The sequence below is a fragment of the Rhagoletis zephyria genome, unplaced genomic scaffold, assembly GCF_001687245.7.
Source record: "Rhagoletis zephyria isolate East Lansing unplaced genomic scaffold, Rhagoletis_zephyria_1.1 Rzeph_scaffold_00504, whole genome shotgun sequence".
Lineage (NCBI taxonomy): Eukaryota > Metazoa > Arthropoda > Insecta > Diptera > Tephritidae > Rhagoletis > Rhagoletis zephyria.
This window is the reverse complement of record NW_016157588.1, coordinates 115162-142493: the sequence shown is the minus strand read 5'-3', so window position 1 is coordinate 142493 and position 27332 is coordinate 115162. Positions and strand designations below refer to the sequence as shown.

Genomic DNA, 27332 nt, shown 5'->3' with positions numbered 1-27332 from the left:
TGACAAGATTGAAAGCCATGCAAACAATCCCCACTGTATGTGTGAATACACACAAACAATTAAACTCGAGCCCACTCTCTTGGAGTGAGTGCCCTGTGCACTGAAAAAATAACACTTGACTCCAGCTGGTTGGCGCTTCGTGCTCGTTTTTTTTTTTCTGTTTCCCCCCTGAGCTCCCAATCTGACACTGTTGTTGTTGCTGCTGTTGTGAACGATGGCGCTTGTGCTGTGTGTGCTCCTCATCGTGCTCGGTATAACTTATTCGCGATTCTCTGTTATTACACTTCGATTCACATCGATTGAGATAAAAGAAACTGTAATTATTAATTTTCAGTTATTTGCCGCTGATATTCCGAAAAGTTCGCAACGAAATCGCATTACGGTCGGTGTCGATGAAGTATCGGGCAGCAAGTGAGAATATTTCGAGGCGCTGCAACACGAACGAGCTTCCTGCTGTTGGCGTGAAAGCCTACCGAAAACTATAAACCGGAAACGGAACTCAATCGCACACAAATAAGCGGCGATTTAAGTTAATTCAGACTAAAACCAGAAAAGAAAACAAAAACTAAATTTGTGTCCAATCTTCAATGAAAGTGAAAGCACACATACGAAACAGTCTGTGATGAAAGTGTTTAAATTTTAAGTGTGAAAAGGCAGTAAAGCACAACAAACTATCTTGGCCATTGTGAATGCCATACGAATGTGTGTTGACAGTGTCGCTAGTTCTATTTAAGGTTTTTAATTTTGACAAAAAATAAAAAACGAAAACAAATTTGTGTCTAAAAGTGAAGATGGCTGATCACACGCCAAAAGCCAACCTTGATTCTGAAGGTGGCCTCACCATTCCCACCATTTCGGCGAGCTTGTCCCACACGCATACGCCGCCACAGCAAAACGGACATCCGCCAATTGCCAACAACAATTGTGCGTCGCCCAATACGCTAAGCGACAGTTATCACCTGAACAGCGACAGTGGCAATGTTGTCGGCCGCAAAAACTCCCGCCTTTCGCTGCGTGGTTTCGGCCATTTTTTGCGTAAAAATTCGCGTCAAGAAGATGATCGTAAATACAGTTTGGCGCAGTTAACGACGTAAGTGTACAAACAAAATATGCATTTAAAATTTAATTATATTGATTATGCCAACAAGGTGAAAATAAGTGTTAAGAGGAAAGATTTCGTACCTCAGTAAGTAGAACATACCATGATAAAAACATAGCAAGGTAGAACCGTTCTCTCAATTTGTCGGCCATGATTTTTTTTTGAAGTTTGCCAATATTTTAAAATCATATAAAAGTGAAAATAAAAAATTGAAATTGTTCGAAATTGTTGTTGCTTGAGATTGAAAATGAAAATGTGTGTGTTGTTTGGAAACGTCAAGAATTTTAAAAGCGACTCTCAGCGGTTCTACCTTACTATATTTTTATCATGGAACATACTATATACATAATTGTTTTATTTTTTGTTTTGACGTGGAAAACGATTTTCGTTGTAATGACTTTTAAATACTTATTTAAAGTGAGGAGAGAAGAGTCTTTTTAATCGTTTGCAAAAATAAATCGTAAAAGAGAAAAGTTTAAGCTTAAACGGTCGGTATAAGAATGTTTGAACATTTTTAAAGGAATCAAAATAATGACATTTTTGAATGGCGAAAATCTTAAAGTATCAAAAAAAAAATCTTAAAGTATAATAGTACAAAAAAATTAATGGGATTAAAAAAAGAAAGAAAGAATAGGAATAAAAAATATTTCTCGCGAATTTGACTCAATTTATTCCAACTAAGTTTTGTAATTTGCATAGCCTAGTTTTAAAAATAATAATTTTTTTTTTTTTTTGAAAATGAAAAATTCAAATCCAGTGCAAATTTTGATTTTAAGCAATTGTTGATAACACTGGTTTACAGCAAAAATGTTCTATGGATGCCACTATCCAATTCCCATGTAGAATTGCTCGGTGATTCCGAAAATGGGGTTAATTTTTTTTATATGGATACGTTTTCGAGATATTTTCAATTTACCGTTATTCAGCTTAAAGCAAAAATTGGTTCCTTTTAATCACGTATATCTTACAAAACAATTCAATAATCTTAATATAAAGAACGACCAATGAAAGCCAATGAAATTCTCCATAAACCGCATATACATCACTTTCCGATAGGGCTTATAGATTCAGAAAAATTAATTAATCATTCCAGCTTTTTTTATTTTTTAATGAAAAAATTTTAAAAATCAAACTTTAACAGAGAAAAAAAAATTAAAAAATAACAGTTTCTGTGCCAAATTTTCGCATTCGTGCTAAAGCCTGTTCAGTTACAAAAACTATCACATTACTAATGAGGACAATCGACGGATGCATAAGAAATAATGAGTGGTCAATTGAAATTACACAAAGATTTTTCGTATGAAAAATGACCAGGAAAGAAAGTTACTCATACGCCACGTACACCTAAGTAGAACGTTTTTCCGCTCATTTTTCATACAAAAAAAAATCTTTGCGGATTTTCATTTGACCACTCATCCTCTTTGATTTTGCATATCACCGATAAATACTATGGCTCCGGCATAGTTTTGGTTAGGCCCTAAAATCGTTGTTTCACCGCCTTGGAAAAACGGTATATGACCCTTGTCAATGGGAAAAATCGCCAATTTACTCATAGATTTCGCACGATACAGAATGTGTACCTATACAAACGGGCATATGTACAATATGTATACTTACATATGTACATGCACTTCAACAAAACAGAAATTCGTTTTGAAATTTTCCAAAAATATCGCAGATTTGCATTCATTTGATATTTATTTTCGCCCATCAAAAGTTGAAAGAGTTTTTGGAACAAAAAAAAAAAACACACATTTCATTTTCGCTGTTTGTACGAGTACATTCGCATTCAAGTATTTACTCATAAATATGTATGTGCATATATATGTAAATATTTGATATTTTGAGAGGCAACACAAGCCGATGAAAAATGGGTTATTCCAGCTATGTATTGCAGAGTACCCAAAAGCAGAATCACAACAAAAATAAAAAAAAAACAGGCAGAAAAAATTGATTCAGCATTTTGAGGAAAAGCAAATGCGTAAAATTACGGATTAACAAATTTTTAAAATATAGGTATATTTATACATACGTTTTCAAATGGTTTAATGAGGCATGGCTCTCCCATTTTCGATGCTCCCAATGAGCACAACATTGCTGCAGTTTCTTAATTTTTAGCACACTTGCACATTTTTTTTTTTCATTTCCTCGAGCGATGAACGAATCCAGACCAACATTCAGAGTAGTTTCACCCCTTGGAAGAACTCACTCATTTTCATAGAATTTTGGTCTCAGTATCCCTATGTGGGTAAAATCTATTACATCAATAGCCGCCTAAAACGTATACTTTCCCTTGCTGTAACTCTTTTGATGTGTCCCACTTGGGATAAAAGTTGCTGCACGCGAAATTCAAGAAGTCGCTGGCTTTTCAAATTTCCCTCGTACATACATACATGCATATAGTTCGTTTTGTTTTTGTGTTATATTTGACTTTTTATGCATAGATCCTATCCTACACACCTGTATATCCCAAAATTTAAAAAATGGCTCACAAAAATGGTAGACTGCTTTTATAATTTATTTTTTTTTTTTATTTCACCCTTTGGATTTCCACTTGTAATGGGACCAATTTTCATCTTATGATTTGAATTAATGCTGTCTGCGTGGGGTTCAATTATTGTGTGTTTTAAATAAATAAATGTATCTGTTTATTACATTTCAAAAAGGAGGAGGTTTGCAATTTGGTGCAATATTTTTTTTTTATGTATGTTCCTCTATAACAGGGGTGGGCAAGGCCGAGGTCGAAAAGAACCACATGTAAATTCTAAATGCTACACAAAGAGCCAAAAAAGCAACAAAAGGAAAAGTTTTATTTTTAAATAAAATTATTATTAGAAATGAATAATATTAATTTTATTATTATTCTAATGTACGTAAGATAGATATTAAAGAAAATTCAAAATATCCATTTGGCCAAATTTTCAAAATTTGGTTTTACGTCAGTTAAAGCCGTTCGCGAAAGAGTTCTGTTAAATGTTGATTAGTCAATTGGTACGTTCGTTTAAAATCTACAGTAAAAAATGTCCAACAGCAAAATTCCGACGAAATGTCATCTGTTCTCTCACAAGAGAAACATTTGCAGAAACTTGCAAGTTCGACGAACAGCTGATAGAAATGTTGTTTACATTCAAAAGTATAAAATGGATGACGTAAGAAAACATATCGCGAAGTCTTATCTAACACAGTTCACTGACTAAACGAGTAATTACATACTTACTTCTTACAAGTTTAATTAGTCGCATTTCACTATTTTAACTTCCAATCCATCAAAATCAATAAAGAAATTTGCGCAAATTCCAACCAACTGTTTTTGATTAGCTGTTTTCTTGTTGGCGAAAATTTTTCCAGCAGAAACTAGCAGCTTTCCTTCAAAATGAAATGTCATTTTGCGCTCTCAATTTCCCCTACTTTCCACAAACACAAAGACCTGATAGTTTTTATAACTTGCAATGGCAAAGCTTTCACCCCTATTCTGGAACACTTTCGTATTCGGAGTTTGCTGCGAATCGTAGAAATGGTATGCAAAAAAGAATGTTTGCTAAGCAAAGGGCCGCATTTGCCCACCGTTACTCTATAACCTATTTTCCACCCCCGTAGATCCGGTCCTGATTGCGCATCTGCTTAAAGTGCAATTATCTTTCGGGTATAAGCTGTGTGTCTGCTTTTATTTAACCCAAATTGAAAAATAAAAATAAAAATAAAAAAAAAATCATGCGGAAGTATTTGCAAACAAAAAACAAAAACAGCAGCCAAACCGTATATTTCATAATTGTACATACATACTGTTCTACGTATACTTATGTACAAATGTGTAAGTATTTACTTACCCAGTAGAACCTAGGAGCATCTTACGATTGCTCTGTTAGTACTCCTTTGCGAGTTTACGAATACTCCCCATTGCTCTCTATGCTTCTGTGTATAAGTATGTAATTCTGTATACTCCTTTTACATGAGATGTCCGAGGGGGGCGAGTAATCCCTTTAAACCGATCTCCCGAAACGAGTAATAAAGAAATAAAAATCCGAGAAATCACCTTTATTGCTGCGAAATCAAGCAAAGAGGAGTACTCTTTTATCCTTCACATAGGGAGCATTATCTTCAAGTTCTAGTGGGAATGGATGAACATACACATCTGCAGTTCTGTATAAACTCAAAATAAAAACGAAAATTTAAATTAGCAAAACTTTTGTATAAAAGTGGATTTCAATCATTCAAATCTGCACCCCAAAAAGAAAATGTTGCGTCCTACATATCTACATACATATGTACATACATATATACACACGTGCATAAGTAGTATGTACTATGAAGCAATTTGCCCAATTTTTCATTTTGATATTTCTGTACGTTAAAAATATTTTACATAAATACTCGTACAATATAAAACATCTTTAAGCGTTCATACACACGCAGAAGTATACATGTGCATACATATGTACATACATACATATGTATGTTTGCATAACATTATTTAATTTGAATGTAACGCACCGCAATATACCGTGAATACACACATGCGAGTATATGTACTCCTATGTATGTACATTAGGGTGGTCCAAAAAGATTAAAGTTGGAATTTTAATGTGATTACCGCCTAGGATTGTTCTATATCGAAAAAATATACCTCTATTTTTTTTTTTTTTTTTAAATTAAAAAATATTTAGAGCACGCTCAAAGCCCTCAAAGTTTTTCACGTATTTTATATGGGAAAAAAACAACTTTAACGTAGAAATGGTATAGAATACTTGAAAACCAATATTTTTTGATCGGGAAACTCGGGTTCTCTTCAGGAGCCCTTCAATAATAATACCCAATTGTTTATTCAACCATTTTTTACACTAACAATTACAATTTTTATTAGTCGCCTCATTGCATTTTTTGGGGTTTTTGGCGGATCTATAAATTATAGTTACTATGAAAAAAATTTTAAATAAACAAGTGGATATTATTATTGGGAATCTCCTGCAGCGAACTTTATAGTAAACGATGGCATTTATTTTTTATAGATTCTTCTTTCGCATATTACTAAAAAAAACTTCCTGTAGATAGGCTCCTCATTGCCTCATGTATGCATCGTGTCGTCTCAATATCGACTAACCAAAATTATTCGCATAAGTTTTCAAAATACATACATGTATGTTTTTTGAAAGCAAACAAATAGTTAGCCTAAAAATCCAAAATGAACCGTTAGTCGACTAGTTGCTTCTGCACGATTATTTAGTTAAAAACTTGAAAGTAAGCGACCAGACGATTAAATAAATTCGACTATTCTTTTAAACAAGTCGATTACAAAGATCTCAAACAGAAAGCTTAGCTTTAAAGACGGGGCCATTTTTCATGCAATCAGACTTTCAAATGCCCTTTAAAGGTAAAATTTTTAATTTTTTTCTACTTTTTTGACCTAACATCAGCATGTAAAGAACATTAGCCCTGCTTTGATAACCCTAATGAAAGTTGCTGAGAAGATAACCATACGTCTGTGACAAGTATCATGGTTTGCCTGCCTCAACTTTGTGGTAATAAAGATTTTTTGATTTTTTTTTTTTTAAGATATGGGGTCTTTAAATATTTATTATTTAAATGTATTTTATTTGGAATATTTCAATCTTCATTTCCAGAAAAAGTTTAAAAATCATATATGTATACATATGTAGGTTATCAAAGCATGAAATGTAGATTTCTTTGCGCAATTACAGCAAATATTTGAGTTTAAAACTTTTTAAAAAGTTTCTTGCACACTATTTTCGGGCTTAAATTGCTTGCATGAAATTGGCTACTGTTTTTTTGAGACTTTGTTTATTCGACTGCAAATATGAAAAGGAGAAACTCTTCCGAAAATTTAAAGCGGTAATTTCTTAAAAACATTCACTTTTGACCTTTCTTCCAAATGAGCTTTTGCTTTATTTTCATAATAATAAAAACCAGGGACGTGAACCGGATGAAAAATTTGGTCGGTTCGGTTCAGCGGTTCGAACCGTTTTCACAATTTTGGATCGGTTTGTCAAAGCGGTTTTTTTGATCTTTGAACTCGGTGGGGGGGCTCGGTTCAGTTCAACGGTTCGGAAATCAAAAAAATAAAGAGCAAGTTTAAGTGTCAAGTGTCAAGTGCATGAGGTGGGATCGAAGTTCAACAGAAATGAAAAATAAGAATAAAAGTTGTTTGCATCAAGTTAAACTGACTGAATAAAGAGTTCCAGGTCTGCATTAGACCAAGGTAGTGAAAGTAAATGAAGTGCAAATTCCGCCAGATGGGAAAACAATTGATTGCCACCAGCATCCGTATAAGTTTGAACTTCTGCTCAAAATTGCATTGTATTACTTAACTTAATCCATGGTTTTCGACATCGATGTCATTTTTTCGACAAAAAATAGCACTGACAAGTCAAACAATTTCTCAAAAAGTTGGATTTCCCGCAATTTCTTATTTCCTGCCGCTAAATGGACTTCGAAAAAGACAGATTTGACGGGAAAAGAGCTAAATTGGCAGCCCTGGTCAAGTGCAACAACACGCAATTATAAGTGTAAAGTGTCTGTCAAATAAGATGCGTTGCCATCACATTTGTTATTGCCCTTTGGTAAACAAACATCGTATACTAGCAGACCCGGCGAACTTCGTCCCGCCCAAAATTTTTATATATTTTATTGAAACTTTTTGGTCCAACATTTTCACCAACAATTCACGTTTACGATTTCATTGGCACATTTTTCTGCTAAGATTAAGGTTTGGTGGTCATTTGCCGCTTTAAATAACCTAAGGAAAGTGTTATGTCCGTTCTTGAAATTCTCCAGTTGTGCGGCATTTCATAGCACGGTTATTCGCAAAGCGAAATAAATTTTTTCCTCTTCACTCCCTGGCGGCAACAATGACCCGGTTCTATAGTGAATGTCCTAGAAGCTTTACAGTATAGTAGGTGGCAATTTCAAAATGGGTGCGAATCATTGTTCTACAGAAATGCAATATACATATACTTATTTCAGACGAAATACCTTAAAAGTTTGAACGCATAATAATATTGGAAAATCACATCCATTGGGCCAATTGCAACGCAGGAGCGTTCGATATACTCAATGGTGCAACAGCTCGATTTAATCTGACCCTCACGGCCCCTTTTCTCACTTGGCTATTTTAAGTAATAGCTCGACTTGAGCACCACTTGGCAGCACGTTTTTGCAATAGTATTGCATACATATTTAAAACATTAGCCAAATCGGATCATAAATAAGATTTTTAGTAATAACTCAACTACAGCGCCAACTGTCGGATTAAATTGTGAAACTAAACCATCCAGAGACCCACTCAAATACACAAAAAGTTTCGTTAAAATCCGTACAACCATTTAGGAGGATTTCACTCACAAACACACCAAAAGAAGAATAAAAAAATTCATTCAAAGATAGCTAAAGGTCGGTAGGTTTGTAGGCCTCACACCCCTTTTCAAATAGCCCAAATTTTCTCCATGAGTATGGGCTTGATTTCAACTATATACATATCTCCATACGAAGTTCCAGTACTGTACCATGAATACTTTCAGAGATATGCAGTATAAAAATTCGATTTATATGGGAGGTGCCACGCCCCCCTTTCCAACAGCTGCCCTCTTTCTTCATGAGTATGCGATTGATTTCGTATATCTCCATACCAAGTTCCAGAACTCTACCATGAACACTTCCAAAGATAGGCAGTATGAAAAATTCGGTTTGTATGGAAGATGCCACGCCCCCTTTTCCAATAGTTCCAATTTTTCTCCAAGAGTATGCGATTTATTTCGTACATCTCCATACAAAACTCTAGAACTCTACCAAAAAATTTCCAGAGATAAGCAGTATGAAAAATTCGGTTTGTATGGGAGATGTCACACCCCTTTTTACAATAGCTAAAATTTTTCTCCAAGGGTATGCGATTGATTTCGTATATCTCCATACCAATTTCCAAAACTCTACCATGCACACTTTCAGAGATATGTAGCATGAGAAATTCGGTTTGTATGGGAAGTGCCACGCCCCCTTTACATATAGATTTTTTTCAGCCTAAAACCATCCTTGGGACACGTGCGGCAGGTGGCAGTTTCAAAAAAATCGGTTCAGCCGCTCTCGAGCCTTGCGAAAACTAACAAACGGCTTTCTAAATATATATTAGTTGAGATATATTATATATTATAATTATATTTTGACAGTATCCGTTGTTTCTGATTGGCGCAAAAAAATCTTGCCTAGTGACGAATTCGCCCCTTGATATGGTCGTTACTTAAAGCTATTTATATTCGAAATTGCATGAAAATTGGAAAACAGGAATCTATAAGCTTATCCAGGCAAAAAGCTACCTACGTACCGAATTTTAAGCAAATCGGACCATAAATACGATTTCTTCGAACAGATCGGTCCCTGGTCCACTTCTCGGACAAAATGGATCATATATGCTAATATATGCTAAAAAGCCACCTACGTACCGAATTTTAAGCAAATCGGACCGTAAATACGATTTTTTCGAATAGATCAGTCCCTGGTCCACTTCTCGGAAAAAATGGGTCATATATGCTAAAAAGCTACTCACGTACTAAATTTTAAGCAAATCGGACTATAATAAGATTTTTTCGAATAGACCGGTCCCTGGTCCACCTACAAGAAAAAAAGTAAAATTTTTTAGCCTAAAACATGGTGGTTACCGAAAGCTATTTGTATACAAAATTTCATGTAAATCGGACCAGCCCTTCTCGAGATTACCTGTTACAAAAAAAAGGGACTTCTCTTTATATAATTAGTATAGATTTGACAAAAAGCAAAATGTGGGTAAATTTATCTATTGAAAATTGGTTGAAACGAACCTTTAAACCTTTAGGAAAAGTAGTTCGGTTTTCGGTTCCTATCAAACATTTGTGGAAAATTTCGGCTCGGTTAATGGTTCAGTTAATTGATAGAAAAAACCGGTTCACGTCCCTGATAACAACACTATGCAGGGAATGGAAGGTAACAACCTCAATACTTTCCCCAATTAGAACTTTCATGATTTCTTTCTTAAAATCTGTGCTAAAATATTTTTAACGGTTTCAGTTCAAGGTTTGGTAACACTCATTTTAAAATCTTAACACCCTTTCTGCAAAATTTCCCAGTAGGTATATTTCATAACAATCGGTGAATTTTTTGTTGCATTTTAAATTTCTTGTATGTAAAACCGGGATATTTAAAAGATATCTAAACATAGAGTTGTCTTTGTTTCGTTAGGCCGAGTTATATAGCAATTTAACACACTGATCAAATAAATCTCAATAATCTAAACTAATTGAACAATATTATCCTTAAGTTATGTTCACATTTAAATATTAACTCAATCAAATCTCGTTTTTTAATCACCCCATTTACACAGGCAAATCTCAGATTATTTGCCGTAAAATTTGTTGTGCTTGTTATTCTCAAATCTTAAGGAAAAGTTAAGTTTCTTCTCTGCGCCACCGTGTGCAGTTTTTTCTGCTATATTAAGCAATATACATATATTTTAACTTAACATTTTAGTTTACGTTTACATTTGGTATTTCTCCTCTTCTTCGCAAAAACAATCGATAATACTAGGTTGGACACCGAAAAGTTATCGATTGAATCTGAGATTATTTTGTAATTACAGATTAAGAAGGGACGAATTTTATATGGCTAAACTTTTTTTCTAATTACAGATTAGGGAGTTAAGCTCGAAAATGAGGATAATCTACTTATATGTAAACATAGTATTACCTTATATTTACATACATACATAGTATTAAGTATGTACTTGCGAAATAGCAATAATAGTTTTAAAGTGTTTGAAACTCGAAACTTATGTAATCTTATTAATCTTTTTTTTTTTTACAGGGAAGCGCTGCCGAGATTAGATAATTACAGAATATCAAAGCGTAATATGAAGAGGCCATCGATTGGCGAACTGCATGGCGAGCTGCAAGAACAGGTAAGCCAACAAAGCGTGTGAACTAATAAATTACAGTTTTTTTCTTCCTAATTCCTATTGTCAGTTATAATATTGATTTGGTTTAAAATCGGTATAATACTTTGCTGTTTCGAAGGAGAACAATTTAGTCTGCCTTCTCCCAAAATTTTTGTGGAACTGGTGGAGAAATCGGCCAAAGTCTCTTGGGCGGTTACAGTACCAAACAATAAGAATAAGGTCAGGTTTTTACAGCATTTTCACTCAAAATCTTAATCACCAAAATATGCTTGGGAATATATATTACTAGCTTGTGAACTAGTGCAAATCGCACACCATCTTCAAAAGAGTCACAACTCAAAATTTGGCATTTTTGAAATTATGCGCTAAAAATGTACACAGAGCTTTTATTTACCATAAAAGCTTCAAAGCTTGCAAAAAGTTCACAAAAATTAATTTTTTAAATAGATTTCTTTGAAATCGTTCAAGCCGTTTAAAATTACCGTTGATTTTTTTTTTTTTTTTCAATTTCTTCCATATAATAACGCATGAATAAATTTTATTTTTTATTGCAAAATCGCCCTATCTCAGTAAATGGTTTAAAAACGCTTTGTGCAAGCTCTGAAACTTTTATTTATGTGGTTTCTGTTAAAGATGAAAGCATTTTATATAAAAATTTTGAATTTCACTGCTATTATTTTACTCGCAGCTATATGTACTATGTATATATGTAAGTATGTATCAATTTATACCTATGCAGGGACGCATACGGGGAAAATTGTTTGGGGTAGCGGTACACATCTAAAGATAAACCATCAAAAAATAACGAAAATTCGCTACAAATAATACTATTTTTCAAATTGTTTGCTCTCCACACATACATTGCATGAATGTAATGCAAGTACATTAAATAAAATTAAAATTAAAATATAAAATGTATAATACTTAAACTTTTTAAGGTTTCATAAATTGCATTGTATTTACATGAAATTAACAAGAATTCAAAGAAATTTTAAATAAAAATTGTTAAACCAGAATTTTATTAAAACTAGATAAAATAGTTCCAAAAAAGTTTGTTGTTCCTCGATTTTTCAGCAATTTTTTCTATAATTCATTCCACTGTAGGAGTAAAGTTTTTTTTTGCGGCATGGAGTTTTGATGTTCAAACCCCATCCCCCCTTGGCTACGCCAATGTTCCTATGTATGCATTATGTACATTCGAATATCTTGAGCTGTTTATACCAGTAAAGTCCGGTAATCCTCATAACATTGGCCAGGCTGTGTCCACTTAAACGATTGCCAATTGCACTTCAGTTTATTTCGATTAATTAATGATTTTGTGTTTCTTATATATGTATGAATATTTACTTATACACATGTATGTGTGTATCTACATACATACTATGTACTTACATAGATATACATCTATATATAGTGTCAGTATGATTGACCTACACCTCACTGCTAGTTTCGATATTATTGATGTAAATCTTATAGATATAGCTTTTTTTATAACAAGTATTCAATTTTCGTTAGTTTTTAAATACATGTTGCTTAAGTCTTTTCAAGAGTCCTTTCCATTTGTTTTTTGTTTTTCTCTTTTACAAGAAACCAAATCTACGGTAATAGGTGTTTAAGTCACTAAGAGAAATTTAGAATTAAATAGTGAGTTTAAATCTATATACATATAATAAAATTGTAACAGGCCGATGTCTGTACATTATAGGTATTGAAAGAAAAATTAATATGAGGGGTCTTTATTAGAGCAAAAGAAGCCCAATCAAGAATTTTTAGTGAAACATTGCGGGTATTTGTTAGGTTTTTTTTTATATAAATCTTTATATTTAAACAGTCGCTTCGTAAATTGTTACAAGTTAACATTTACTGACGTTTGACATCAATAAATATACATAGTTTAAAAATAATTTATTTCAACAAAAAAGGTCATAAACAAATCATTTACTCAACGCTAAGTAGTCTGAGGATAACAACAATGCTATAGTGTCGTAAAATATGTAAAACAATGACAGCTGTCGCCACACCAGTTGCATTTGCTACGACTCTCACTCCCTTTAGAATTGCCGCGAATAACGTGTTTACAACTCTAAAAACATGCGTGCATATGTATATATGTATGTACATGGGGCATTCCAGCCTAACTCGGATAGCATGTGACTTTTGCATCACCGATTTTTTGATAACTTTTTATGTTACTTGTATAGTATCGAATGGGAGAAGATTTCCTGATTTCTTTTTAATTCTAGCCGTTTTCGAGATATCGATTTTTGAAAACAAAACTTTTTTTTAAATACATATAAGTTTTGGAAAAATGGCCGATTGGGTGCACTTTTTAACCGACTTCAAAAAAAGAAGCAGGTATCAATTCATCGAATACTTTTTTATGTATAACTTTGAACCTCGGTCAAACCGATTTCGATAATTCTTTTTTTTTTTTATCGAAAAGGTTTAGATCCGAATCATAGGATCATGAAGAAATTAACAGCACTCCAAAGTTTTTATATTTTCATTTTTCATTTTCGAAACACCTTTGCAATTATAATAATTTTAAAATTTTTAATATCAAATGTCGATTTCCTAGCATGATAATGAGATAACAATGCAGTTTTTTTCCAATTTTCGAATAACGAAAAAGCTAACCAATTTTGTGCAACTCAACGCCTGACTGACTGATACCACATTGAAAGTGGTTATCAAAAACTGCAACTCGTATGAGTGTCCAATTGTTTGATCAAACTTTAAGGAAAACGATAATAATTGATTGCGCGAAAGTGATTAATCGTAGCGTATTTAGTACTTCCCTAGCGTATTGCATCCCACTGTAATTATGCTGAGTATTTCTTCCTCTACAATGAATCTAGTGTTTCACTTTGTTATTAATGCATTTGAATTGACGCAGGCAGAGATCTTGGCACTTAAAAATTGGAAAAAAAAGAAAAGTTGGGGAGTGAGTGATAGTTTGTTAGAAAGAATGTTTAAGAAAATCGATAAGTACATGCTTTACATGAAAAATTTTACAGAAATGGGGGTTTGAAAATTTTTTCGATTGCATGTCCCAAAAAGGAAAACTTCCAAAAAAAACTTGTCCCAATCGGCCCATTTTTCGCTAATTTATGGGTGTTTTAAAAAGGAAATCGGCGAGCCTTCTCTTAGTTGGTACTATAAAATAAAAAGTTATGAAACAAGCTGAGATGTAGTGATTGTCAAAATTATACGTTTGTTTTGTTCTGATTGGCAATGAGTGTATAATTTGTTAGTCTAGTTTTTTTTTTTTTTGGGCTGGAATGTCCCACATACATACATATGTACATATGCACATACGAGTACATTGGTACAACATTATGTAGTTAACAAGAACATCAGCTGAGTGTTGTTGGTTGATAATAGCGGAGAATGCAGTAGTAACGGTTAGCGCAAAAAATAATCAAAAAAAAAAAACAGTTGAGATAATAAAAATAACAACATCGTTGTCGGTGGCAGCTTCAGTAATATCGAACATGTCATCAGTATGTTAAATGACTGACAGAACCAGATACAACCGGAAAGATAGCTACGTGTGGACACTTTTAGATGAGGAAAAATACAAACTAGTGGAATTGGAAACGTTACAAACAATTAAATTGTAAAAAAAACAAAAAAAAAAAACATTTGAAACGAAAAATCCACGACATTGAAAACCACTCCAATGTGACAATCACTATTTGAATTCGATACAATTACTAAGTACTCAGGTGATAAGCCAGAAGGGATATCTGTTGTCGCCAAAATTTATTGTACTCGCATTAATAATGATAAATTCAGGAAAAGTACTTAAAAACTATATTTTTATATTTTCTTTTTTGGAAAATTTTCTCATACATTATATTTTTTATTTACATAAATATATACATAGATAACGAAGTATGTAGAATAAACGGATTCTATAACATACAGATAATCTATAGAAACCCTTAACAACAAAACTTTTTCTCAACCGTTCTAAACCTTTTTCTCACGTAGGTTTTAAAATTTATCTGAAATTTAAACACAAATTTTGTTCTGAAAATATGTGCATGAAGAGCAGATTAAGATTAAGAGCGAAGATTAAGACCTACTTGTCGAAGTGGCGCAAAATAACTTAAATTTGTTTATAAATAAATTCCCGCATCTTTTTTTGCAATAGCTGGATGTTTTCGGTAATAAAGCAAGCTTTCTAAATACATATACAGTCTGTGTCGAAAATATGAATATCCTGACGTTTCTTTTTTTATATTTTCCATACCAAATTTTTCTTATTTTTTAGAAAAATGTAGTTAGTTCAACGGCAAAATCCAGCAGAATCGTTTTTTTTTCAATTTCGTAGAGAACTCGGGAAAATTCAAGAAATACCAAAAAATTGTCATCAAAATTCAAGCTTTTCAATTCCAGTTCTTACAAAATTTTTCAGTGTGCAGTTTTGTAGCCCATTAAATTTGCAAGTTTTAAGTCTCTAAAAAATTCCCGTTGTTTTTTGATAATTTTTTTTGTCAAGGATGTTTCACATTTTCTTCCATATAACGCATGAACAAAATCTATTTTTATCGTATATAGAGAAAATGCGCGACACCCTCGACCAAAAAAACAAATTCTCAAAAATCATCGGTACATTTTAGAGACTTGAAACTGGCACCCTATTATACTTAAAGGGCTACAAAATTGCATACACAAAATTTTTCTAAGAAATGGAATTGAAAAGTTGAAAATTTTGATGACAATTTTTTGGTATTGCTTGAAAAAATTTATTCTGCTTGTTTTTGCTGTTGAACTAAGCCGGCATAAAATTGTAGGTCCTTTTATTTTGTGTTGTAACATCAGGACGCACACCAAAAATTTGGGCAGAAGCTCAGCCAAACATGTAGAAAAAGTGCAAGCGCCAAAATAATATTATTATTATGTATGTAAATATGAATGTATGCATGTACATATGTATGTATTAATATCAATTGAATATCACATTTGTTTGCAGTATTTAAATATGTATTACCCTTTTAAATGCTAAAATTTTGAATAAAAAAATCAACTTTTTCATACTAAATACATAAATATAAATGCAATACCGTTTCAATTCCTTAAGGAATTATTGCGAAAGTATTTCATAAATGAAATCATTCAGAAAGAAAGCCGACGAAAAAAGCAGAGCAATCAATATCAATTAGTTTAGATTTATCACTCAAGTGCATGCATAATTGTATAAATGGATAAAATACATATATGTATAAATACATATGTATGTATACATTCTCGTAGATACATATAGATAGATAATTGTACTTGCAGACACATGCAAATGTATATGTACTCGTGCTAGGAACGTGAAAGATAATTTATTTGCAAACTAATTTAGCGGCAAATTCAATAATGTTCAACCGTTACTAAATATGTATGTATGTATGTATGTATGTGCAGTATTTAGACTGCAAACGGAAGAAAACACTTACACTCGCGCTTAGTAAAAAATATACATACATACATACACACATATGTACATATAGCGTACTCACTGGGTATGCACATTCCAAGCATTTTAGGCTCCCACAATTACAAAAACTTTTTGTTTTTTTTTTTTAATTGCGATCATTTAAAGCGTGTACTAAATTCCCCGGTGAACACAAACAAAAACAAATGACTAAAAATTAAACATACATATGTACATATACATGTATGTATGTACATGTGTGTGTGCTTGTACTTGTAAAGATGCGCAACAATTGTCATTTCATTGCTAGCCTGCTAATTTCCTTTAGCTGATTATTAGCACCACGTTGCGAATTAGTAGTGTATGTACGTGAAGTTGTAGTTATGATTATTATCACCAAAGCGCGAGTAGTACAAAAAAAACAAACCAACACACAAAACAAACAATAAAAATTAATATGTATGTAGATATGTATGTATATACATAGGTAACATGAGAATATTTGTTAAATGACTAGACGAATGAGTGTGAGAGTGATCTGGTCATGTTGGCTAATCTAATGATGTTAATCAAATTTCATTAGCAATGCGTTAATTAATTTAAATTTGCCTCAATTCCGTTACGACTAACTGGGTAATGAGTTATTGAAAATTTTTGCGTTGAAAAATTCATTGTTAGCACATACAAATACAAGTACTACATGCATACATACTTACATACATACATAGTATGTACAGACATGCAAAAATAGTACTTACTGTACGCAAACATCTACACGCGAAAAAATCACATGCCAAATTATAGTCTTATAAATGCACATATGTACATACATACATACAAATATACATATGTACTAGGAGCAGAACCTTAATATGTAATAAACCAAATGTCCGATACATATGTATCACTACACAGATATACATACTTATAAGTATAAGTATAAGTATAAGTATAAGTATAAGTATAAGTATACGTATAAGTATACTTACATAGCCCTCAACGCCGTACGTGACGTATGAGTAACATTTGATTTGTAAATCAAAGCTGTAATCATTTTATTGTTAGCAGTGATTTCTGTTGCTAAATAAACCGCTTCTGGACTTATTTTATATGGAATTTGAAAAAAAAAATCGAAAATTTCCATGAAGATGAAGATAACGATTTGCTAAATGTTATTTCGTTCACATAATTATTAATAAAATAATATTTTTAAGAACGCCTTCCTGAGCCAAAGCAGTTTTTTTTTTGTCCAATATTGATGTAGCTTCTTGCAAATATCTCTGCTAATTGTTTGACAATTTGTTTAGTTACTTTTTGAACATTCTTCATGCAGACAAAAATCGATAAATCGGTTATCCGTGATACATATATACATATGCATGTATTTGTGATTCTAATCTCTTTTTCTGCTAAGCGATTGATACCATCATCGATTTTAAGTGAATTTAGCTTAGTATTTTTGTAAATTACCGTTATACGGATGTATGTACTTACACTGAGCCAAAAGCACAATGGTTTTTTCAACCAAGTTATGTCTATTCATTCCAGGTCTATTTTATTGGTATTTGATTCTCAACTGTCGCTCCAAAAATAATAATATACATATATACTTTATTCTAAATTTCACGCTTACGCTGGCAAAAGCTAGTTTTAATATAATGAAGTGCAAGTTTGAAGTAGCCAGAACTTGTTTTTGTTTTAGTTGACTTGTTTCAGTCATTTTCTGTTATACGAAATATGTTCGTTAATTTATATATAAATAGAAAAAATTTGCGACACCTTCAACAAAACAAAAATAAACTTGCCAAAAATCAACTCCAAACTTGCACTTTATTTTACTAAAATTGAATAAGCTACAAATGTTTTTGTTTACTTGTTATATTTAATTGTTTATAAAAAAAGTAGCAGAAAAAAAATTGCTTTCATTGACCGACATAGAATATTTCATATGGTACCGCAAACAAAAATAATCCTTTTATTTGACAATCGAGTCGAATATGTATACATATAAAATTAAAATTAAATAAAAATTGCCAAAATTACTCCGAATATATGTAAATACTTATTTATCTGTTCAATTATCATTCATAAAATTTCTATGGGCTCATAAACTAACTTAAATACACTTAGTATATTTACAAGTAGTACATATGTATATGCATACGCTTATGTATGTACATATGTATGTATGTATGTATGTATGTATGTATGTGTATTTCCACATAAACAAGCTGTACGTCAATAAACGATTTGGTAAACAAAAATATTTTTAATAACAATTGAGGGAAGTGATTGAAAGCGAAGCAAAGAAAGAATTTCATACATAAAAGCACATTATGCGTTTCATTTGTAGTCTATTGAATGATTTAAAGGCTATTAGCAATAAATTGGTAGCTGCTAAATGCTCTGATTGAATACCCTTAATACTACAAACATACAAGCATATGTATGTATGTACATATGTATTTATCTTAGAAATTAGAGTTGTGTGGGAACAGCTGTGTGCAGTGCTGTTATCATTGAACCGAGAGTGAAGTAGAGAAATTTCGATTTGAACTTGAAAGCGAAGAGTTTAAAGTTTCACCTTGCTGGCATGTGTATGGCCCTGCGTGATTGACAGTGCTTATTATTTCTCGTAACGATAGCTTAAAATACTCGTATGTATTTTTAATACCACTACAATCCTTCTACATACCAATGTACAGTAGGGTAGTGCAAAACTTTTTTTTTCAGCCACCCCCAGAACTGAAGAATGTCGAAAGTAAGGGGACCCGTTTCTTTATGTTTTTAATTCTGTGCACATTAAACCGTGCCTCAGCTGGTTTGAAGTTTCCAAATATATTTTATATGGGGAAAATATTTTCATTAAAAAATAAAAAAAATTATTAATTAATTTGTCAGAAACGCCCTATCGGAAGGTGATGTATGTATATACGGTTTATGGAGAATTTCATTGGCTTTCATTTTCCGTATTTTATATGAAGATTTTTAAATTGGTTCATAAGATAAACGTGATTAAAAGGAACCAATTTTTGCTTTAAGCTGAGTAACGGTAAATTGCAAATATCTCGAAAACATATCCATAGAAAAAAAAGTTAACTCGATTTTCGGAATCACCGAGCAATTCTACATAGGAATTGGATAGTGGCGTCTGGAGAACAATTTTGCTGTAAACCAGTGTAATTAGCGTTCTTGGATTGGTGGGGGTGCAATAACAATATAAGCAATAAGGCCATGTGGTCTCATTTTCTTTTTGTTTTGGAAATAAAACCACATGACGTTATTACCAATTCAGAAGTGAAATAAAGTCATATTCAAAATTGTACAAATGAGTAATAAAGTAATAATTGAAATTACAACCGCTTCAACTAAATGTATTAATCATCAAATTATTTCGTCATAAGGGATATCAAATAGAGGCATTTTAAAACCCCGGTATTACGAATCCGCGAACGGAAACAAACTTTTTTTTTAATATTTCAAAAGTTATCTGTAGAAAATATATTCCGAACATTATTTACGATGTTAACTCCTGTCGGCACTTTTAAATCATGAAAACTAACAACCTTTCTTAAAATCTATTTTGGGTAACAATAATTAAAATATTTATGGTTTAAGTTTTCAAACTTCGGATATTCCATATGCAATATTTTTGCGCGCACAACTCCTTTTTGCCGCGCTTCAAAGTACCACCTCTAGACGTACCAATATCTCGGCTACGCTATTACCCACAGTGTAATGTGCGTGTCGAAGTTAAGTTTAGTGGTTCTTTGTTCTATATTGAATAAGCTTGATTGTTCCACTTTAATAAACAATACTCTATGTACATATGTATGTTTGTACGTACGATACTGAATTATTTAAATTGATACAAATTATTACTAATAAAATTAAATTTATAATTATTTATTTGATATTTGCGGATTTGTTGGAAAATAAATATATATACATACTTATGTATGTTTTAATTTTGCGATTGCATAACTAGGCGGGTTCACATTTGCTCGCTCCCGCATTCGCAACCGCCGCGTCCCGCTGCACTGCACTCGCGCCGCTCCCACCCTTCTCCGCAAAAATTGGTTTTATGGGTTTCCAAACAAAAAATTTAAAAAGCGCAATAAAACCATAATGGTTTTATTTCCATTTCTAGTTGGAAATAAGGCCGTATCGAATTTGTGGTTTTATTTTCAATCGGAAAGCGAAATTAAGCCATTATGGCCTTATTGCGTATGGCGTTATTGCACCCCAACTCTTGGATTAGTCAACAAATCGATTCCAATATGAATTAATAGCAACTTCACTCTTAGAGTAGCTATAGTAGACTAAATTAAAATTGTAGCACATTTGTGCTGGTGGCCGGCGTCCCTTATTGCTGTATAGCCTAAAAATGCTTTGGTCAACATTTAAAAGTCTTTATCTATATAGTTTTTTTTAACTTTTTTTGAGAACTTGTTCTTAAAGCCATCTGGGATACAACTTTGATAACTATTTTAAGCCTAAGAAGGTAGTCATAACTGGTACATCGACGGTTAAAGGTTGACCCGTGCATCGAAACGCGTGTTTGTGATCTAGAACCCAGAAGGTTCTGCATCGCTTCTGTGGATAGGATTTACCCCCTTTTGGGTTTCCGATCGCCGGAGCAACTAAGCTGCAGATAAATAGTTTAGCAGTTTATAGTCTGATTTCTATTATTGCATGTCTTCTTTCTTATCAAAACTAACATGATTTTGTACACTTACCTTAAGCATTTGAGTACTTTTAACTTAAATTTTTTTTTTTTTTAATTTTTTCTCTCCCACAGAGCATCCAAATGCCCGATCTGCCACCCGAAAGCAACAGCCACTCAATCAAACTGGGCTGGATAAATGGCGTCGTCATACCGTGTCTACTTAACATTTGGGGTGTCATGTTATTCTTGCGCCTTAGCTGGGTAGTCGCTGAGTCTGGCATATTGCAGTCACTCATTATAATCGGTATTTCGGCTGTAGTTTGCGTGATCACCACACTTTCACTATCTGCGATCAGCACGAATGGTGAGGTGAAGGGAGGCGGCGTATATTTCATAATTTCACGCTCGCTGGGCCCAGAGTTCGGCGCTTCTGTTGGTGTGGTCTTTGCATTTGCCAATGCCGTTGCCGCATCCATGAATACAATCGGCTTCTGCGACTCGCTAAACGATTTGTTGAGTAAGTCATACAACAAAAAAATATGAGTGTAAGAGTAGTTAAAAGTCGTTCCATCTTTTCATTTCATTCTGCAGAAAATCACGGCTTGAAGATCATCGATGGCGGTATTAATGATGTACGCATTGTTGGCGTATGCACCATAGTGATGTTGATACTCATTTGCTGCGTGGGCATGGAATGGGAGTCGAAGGCGCAAAATTTCCTTATCGTCACTATAGTTTTGGCTATTTTTAATTTCNGCTAAACGATTTGTTGAGTAAGTCAGACAACAAAAAAATATGAGTATAAGAGTAGTTAAAAGACGTTCCATCTTTTCATTTCATTCTACAGAAAATCACGGCTTGAAGATCATCGATGGCGGGATTAATGATGTACGCATTGTTGGCGTATGCACCATAGTGGTGTTGATACTCATTTGCTGCGTTGGCATGGAATGGGAGTCGAAGGCGCAAAATTTCCTTATCGTCACTATAGTTTTGGCTATTTTTAATTTCTTAATTGGCTCAGCGATTGGACCACGTGGGAATGAGGAAGCTATAGCAAAAGGTTTCGTCGGTTTCTCATGTAGGTTTTTTTTCTTTTTTTAATACAGGACTAAAATTAGAGTAATTGGATTGCCTATGTTTATATGTTTTTGATAGGGAGCAATTTCATGGAAAACTTTGGCGGCGACTACCGCTTTTCGGAAGGCGTTAATCAAGACTTTTTTAGTGTATTCGCAATCTATTTTCCTAGTGTGACAGGCATACAAGCTGGTGCGAACATTTGCGGTGACTTAAAGGATCCNTCTTTTAATACGGAACTGAAATGAGAGTAAATTGGATTGCCTATGTTTATATGTTTTTGATAGGGAGCAATTTTAAGGAAAACTTTGGCGGTGACTACCGCTTTTCGGAAGGCGTTAATCAAGACTTTTTTAGTGTATTCGCAATCTATTTTCCCAGTGTGACAGGCATACAAGCTGGTGCGAACATTTGCGGTGACTTAAAGGATCCTGGTGCGGCTATACCCAAAGGAACATTTTGGGCGCTCATGATTTCCATGTTTTCATATGCTGTGTTCGTATTGTTCGCGGGCGGGGCAGCTGCGCGTGATGCTTCTGGCAATGTTGCAGACTTAATTAACGGTACATTGATCAGTTCGGAGTTGCCGTGCAAGGTGAACTTGGTAAGTGCCTAAAAGTATGTATGTATGTATGTGATAAGTGTATTTTTTCTGCTATACTTAGTAGTATCACGTGTGCTTATAGTGAAACCTCGATATTACGACGTTCAAGTGTCTGAACAAATATTTCGTTGCATTTTTAGTAGTTTCATTACACTGCAGGGACGCTAAAACGACAGAAAAAACGTCGAGACACACAAAACTTAATTTTTGGTCTTAGATTACGGATCTGTATACCGCTTTTCTAGATCAGCTAATTTTGCATTGCGAATGAAAAAAATTCAAATTTAAAGCCCTGTAAGCAGCTCTCAAGAAAAGCAAAAACTCCATATAAAATGACGTACAAGAAATGGCTAAGAAATTTTCTTGAGTCAAATTTCCTTAAGGCAGTACGCAGCTCTTAAGAAATTTACTACGCTTTCTACTACGGTTTTCTAAAGTTTTTTGTGAAAAAAGGGGACAAGGCAACCCAGGTTTGCAACAGAAATATATGCCCGTTCCATTATTTCTTGAGGAAAGAGTGGGGCAACAGGCTGTGAGGTATCAAAAATGTCAAAATTCCTTGGACACACGCGAAATAATGGCAATTTTTTCTTGACCGTTTTCTTGAGAGCTGCATACAGGGCTTTAACATGGAAAATGTTACTCATACGCCATGTTGTCTAAATTGTGCTTGGTGACTATAATGCCAGCGTATGCAAAGAATGTTTTTTTAGTCCTACTGTGGGAAACTTCAGCCCTTCACAAGCACAATGCCGCTAACATCGGCTAGAATCACAACTTGGTTACAGCTGAAGTCACAATTGCCAGTCGATAAATTAATGCTTAAACAAGTAAATAATTTCCTGGATATATGTATGTAAATGAGCAATGGAATTATATCTCTCTATCTCTTTGTACCGCTGCGAAAGAGGTGATTGGCTCCTTCCGCCCACGCAGCATAACGAATGACAGAAAATAAGGCAGCTATCCAATGGTCTCAAGACCGGAGCTGGTAACTGCAGAAACGAATATGGAAATCTGGACGTCCGATACATGAAAGCTACACTTCTCAACCTCTTCTTTTGAATGTCGACACCAGTAGCGTATTGAACGAAGAAGAACCCAGCGTCTACGATGTCATGTCTATATTTGGTATCACCTTAAACCAGCGATGGGCAGAGAGAGCTTTTACTCTGCGTGCGTCTATACAAAGTGTATAGAAAGCTTAAAAGAGATTTGCCCGCGGGCAAGGCGTTGCCCATCACCGCCTTAATCGAATGAGACGTTCAGGCAGGTTCTGCAAGTCACTTCCGAGTGAATTTCAATCCCAGCCGATTTGGATTCAAATCTCAGATTCGATTGAAATTCTCTCGGGAGTGAATTGCAGAATCTGCTTGATTAAGCACAATTGAAGTGACGAAAATATAAATACGGAAGACATTTTAGCATTCATTGGCTATTTCCCTTTGGTTTATTTAATGTTTATCACTTTTTTATGAAAGTGTAGCCTGTTATCTAACAAAAACCATGTAAGTAAAAATTTCAAACTTTGTACAAAAATTAGCAGAGTTCGACAGATTTTTAATTAGATCTTCTAGAAAAATTCCGAGTATGCAGCTTTGTAGCTCATTCAATTTTATTATACGAAGTGCAAATTTTAAATATTTAGCTAGGACTTACCGCTGATTTTTGGTGACTTTTTTGTGGAAGATGTTGATGGTTTTCTCCATAAAAAAAAAAATCTAACATACTTTGTATTGAAAGAAAATGCGTGAACAAAAAATTGCCAAAAATCAACGATAAGTCCTTTATTATACTAAAATTTAAAAAAAAACTGCATACTCTAAAAAGTTCTATAAAATCTGAAAATCCTTGGATTAGGCACTCGTGATAACGGGATTTTAACCATCAACGTATTTAGGCTTTTAGTTTGAAACTTCGTAAAAGAAAAGTAAACGATTTCACGAGTTTTTTTGTTTTTCTTTTGAATATTTACAGACCTGCAACTACGGCCTCCACAATTCCTACTCCGTTATGCAATTGATGTCTGTGTGGGGTCCTCTCATCTATGCCGGCTGTTTCGCTGCCACACTAAGTACTGCACTCACTAACATCCTTTCAGTACCACGTCTTGTACAAGCTTTGGGCATTGATCGCATTTACCCCGGGCTGATTTTCTTCTCCAAACCCTATGGTAAGCATGGTGAACCCTATCGCGGCTACGTGCTGACCTTCATCATATCGGCTGGATTCTTACTGATTGGTGAACTGAACGTTATTGCGCCACTCATTTCCAATTTCTATTTGGCTTCCTATGCCCTAATCAATTTCTGTACGTTCCATGCGTCGTTCGTGAAACCGCTCGGCTGGCGTCCAACATTTAAGGTAAGTCAAAGCACTCCTCGACGTGAATAACTCTTGTCTAACTTATGGATGGAAATCTCCGCGCTGCTTTCTCGACTCCCCCTTATTCTTATTTCAGTATTACAACACATGGTTAAGTTTATTCGGCTTTATACTTTGCATAGCNGCTCTTGTCTAACTTATGGATGGAAATCTCCGCGCTGCTTTCTCGACTCCCCCTTATTCTTATTCCAGTATTACAACACATGGTTAAGTTTATTCGGCTTTATACTTTGCATAGCCATTATGTTTTTGATCGATTGGATATCATCGCTCATCACATTGGTCATAATATTTGCTCTCTATCTGATCGTTATGTATCGGAAGCCAGAAGCTAACTGGGGCTCCTCAACACAAGAGCAACAGTATAAGGCCACACTTACTGCGGTGCACCGGCTGCAAAATGTTTCCGATCATGTCAAGAACTACCATCCGCAAATTTTGGTGCTCAGCGGTGATCCAAGCAGTCGCCCACCACTAATAGATTTCGGCAATATGCTGACCAGACACAATTCGCTTATGTTCATAGGAAATGTTGTACCGGTAAGTCCATTGGAATTTAATTTCCAGTGCAGTCGAGAATCGCTTGTAACTTTTAGCTTCGATCTTAGATGAGTATGGGTTATAAGAACCGCTTGAGTATCATAAAGGATGGTCAGAAGTATTTAGACGCACGCAAAATTAAGGCTTTCTACAATGTTATTGATGGTTTATCCATGGAGGAGGGTGTCAATGCACTCTTAAAATCGACCGGCTTCGGCAAATTGACGCCCAACATTGTATTGATGGGCTATAAAACCGACTGGGCTCAGTGCAGGCGACAATGTGTGGAGAGCTATTTCAATATTTTGTAGTAAGTATTTCTTATACATATGTATGTACATATGCCACTCGTATCCATATATATTTATCCAAAACGATATTTTTACCCTCCAGCAATGCTTTTTCGCAACGCATGGGTGTCGTCATCCTACGTCTACCGAATGGTTTGGAATTTTCCGAACTCAATCCGGAAATTCCGAGCAATGGTAGACATGTACACAACGCAAACGAATTAGGTTACACTAATGCGCTAGTGCCAAGTGCGAATGCTGCTTCAGAGTTGCTGCATGTGGACTCTAATTTGAATCTGGCAGGCATTGATAGCACCAATTCATCGTTTATGGTTTCGCATACGCCATCGATGCCCAATATGACAAGTTCCCGTAAATATACCGTAAGTCAAGGTGACGGTATAAAATACCTAACGAAAAGTGGTTCCGAAGTGCCAAAGGATGTGCTCGACGCAGTGACGGTATTCCTACGCAAACAACCTAAGGGTACAGTTGACGTTTTCTGGCTTTATGATGACGGCGGTAAGTGGCGCCAACCCGCCTAATACATATACATTTGGGCTGGGAGTTCTATTCGGATTTTTTATTTTAATTATCAGTATAATCAGGATGTTCGAATATCTGAATAAAAAATCCAAATATCCGCATATCCGAATAGTTTGTAGATATCCGGAAATTCGATTCTAAAAGTTAACAATAAAATGGCAAGGATTATTCGTATACACGAATATCCGAATGGTCTCAGCCTTATCATACATATGTACATACAGTATCGGTCATATCTATACCACGCCATTTCAAAGTGATATTGTGTGCCACTTATGTTTATTTATTTATTTTTAGGAATTTTCAATTAAAATACAGTCCTTTCTCTAATAAACCCCATATAAACCAAAGTTTAATAATTTGTAGAAAACTTCAAAAAAGTGCAACAAATTTTCACCTAAGTTTCAAACTTTTTTCTCCGAAGTGTTAGAATTTTTTCGAGTACACAGTTTTTTAGCCACTGCAATTTTAGTCTGATAATGTGCAAATGTCAAGTGTCTATGAATTACCGTTAATTTTTTTGAATTTTTTTTGTCGTATTGGCCTCCATATAATGAATAAACTCAATTTATTTGTATATGGAAGAAATCCGCAACACCTTTGGCGAAAAAAATTCTAAAAAAGCAACGGTAACTTTTAGCAACTTGAAACTTGCACATTATCAGACTAAAATTGGTTGGGCTATAAAACTGTGTATTCAGAAAAATTCAAACACTTCTGAGAAAAAAGTTTGAAATTTAGGTGAAAATTTGTTGCA

The 27332-nt window shown here is 34.0% G+C and overlaps 1 protein-coding gene across 1 annotated transcript in view; it reads left to right on the top strand.

Annotated features, from left to right (window-relative positions):
• Positions 1-269: 269 nt before the first annotated feature.
• The window catches only part of NKCC (sodium potassium chloride cotransporter), a 30026-nt gene continuing 2963 nt past the window's right edge, over positions 270-27332 (top strand). The window contains exons 1-9 of the mRNA XM_017612164.1: positions 270-1090; positions 10940-11033; positions 21263-21647; positions 21978-22211; positions 22498-22814; positions 24792-25178; positions 25392-25739; positions 25808-26049; positions 26133-26551. Of these exons, the coding sequence (XP_017467653.1) occupies positions 792-1090; positions 10940-11033; positions 21263-21647; positions 21978-22211; positions 22498-22814; positions 24792-25178; positions 25392-25739; positions 25808-26049; positions 26133-26551 (2725 nt within the window). The 5' untranslated portion in view covers positions 270-791. The remainder of the gene's footprint in view (positions 1091-10939; positions 11034-21262; positions 21648-21977; positions 22212-22497; positions 22815-24791; positions 25179-25391; positions 25740-25807; positions 26050-26132; positions 26552-27332) is intronic.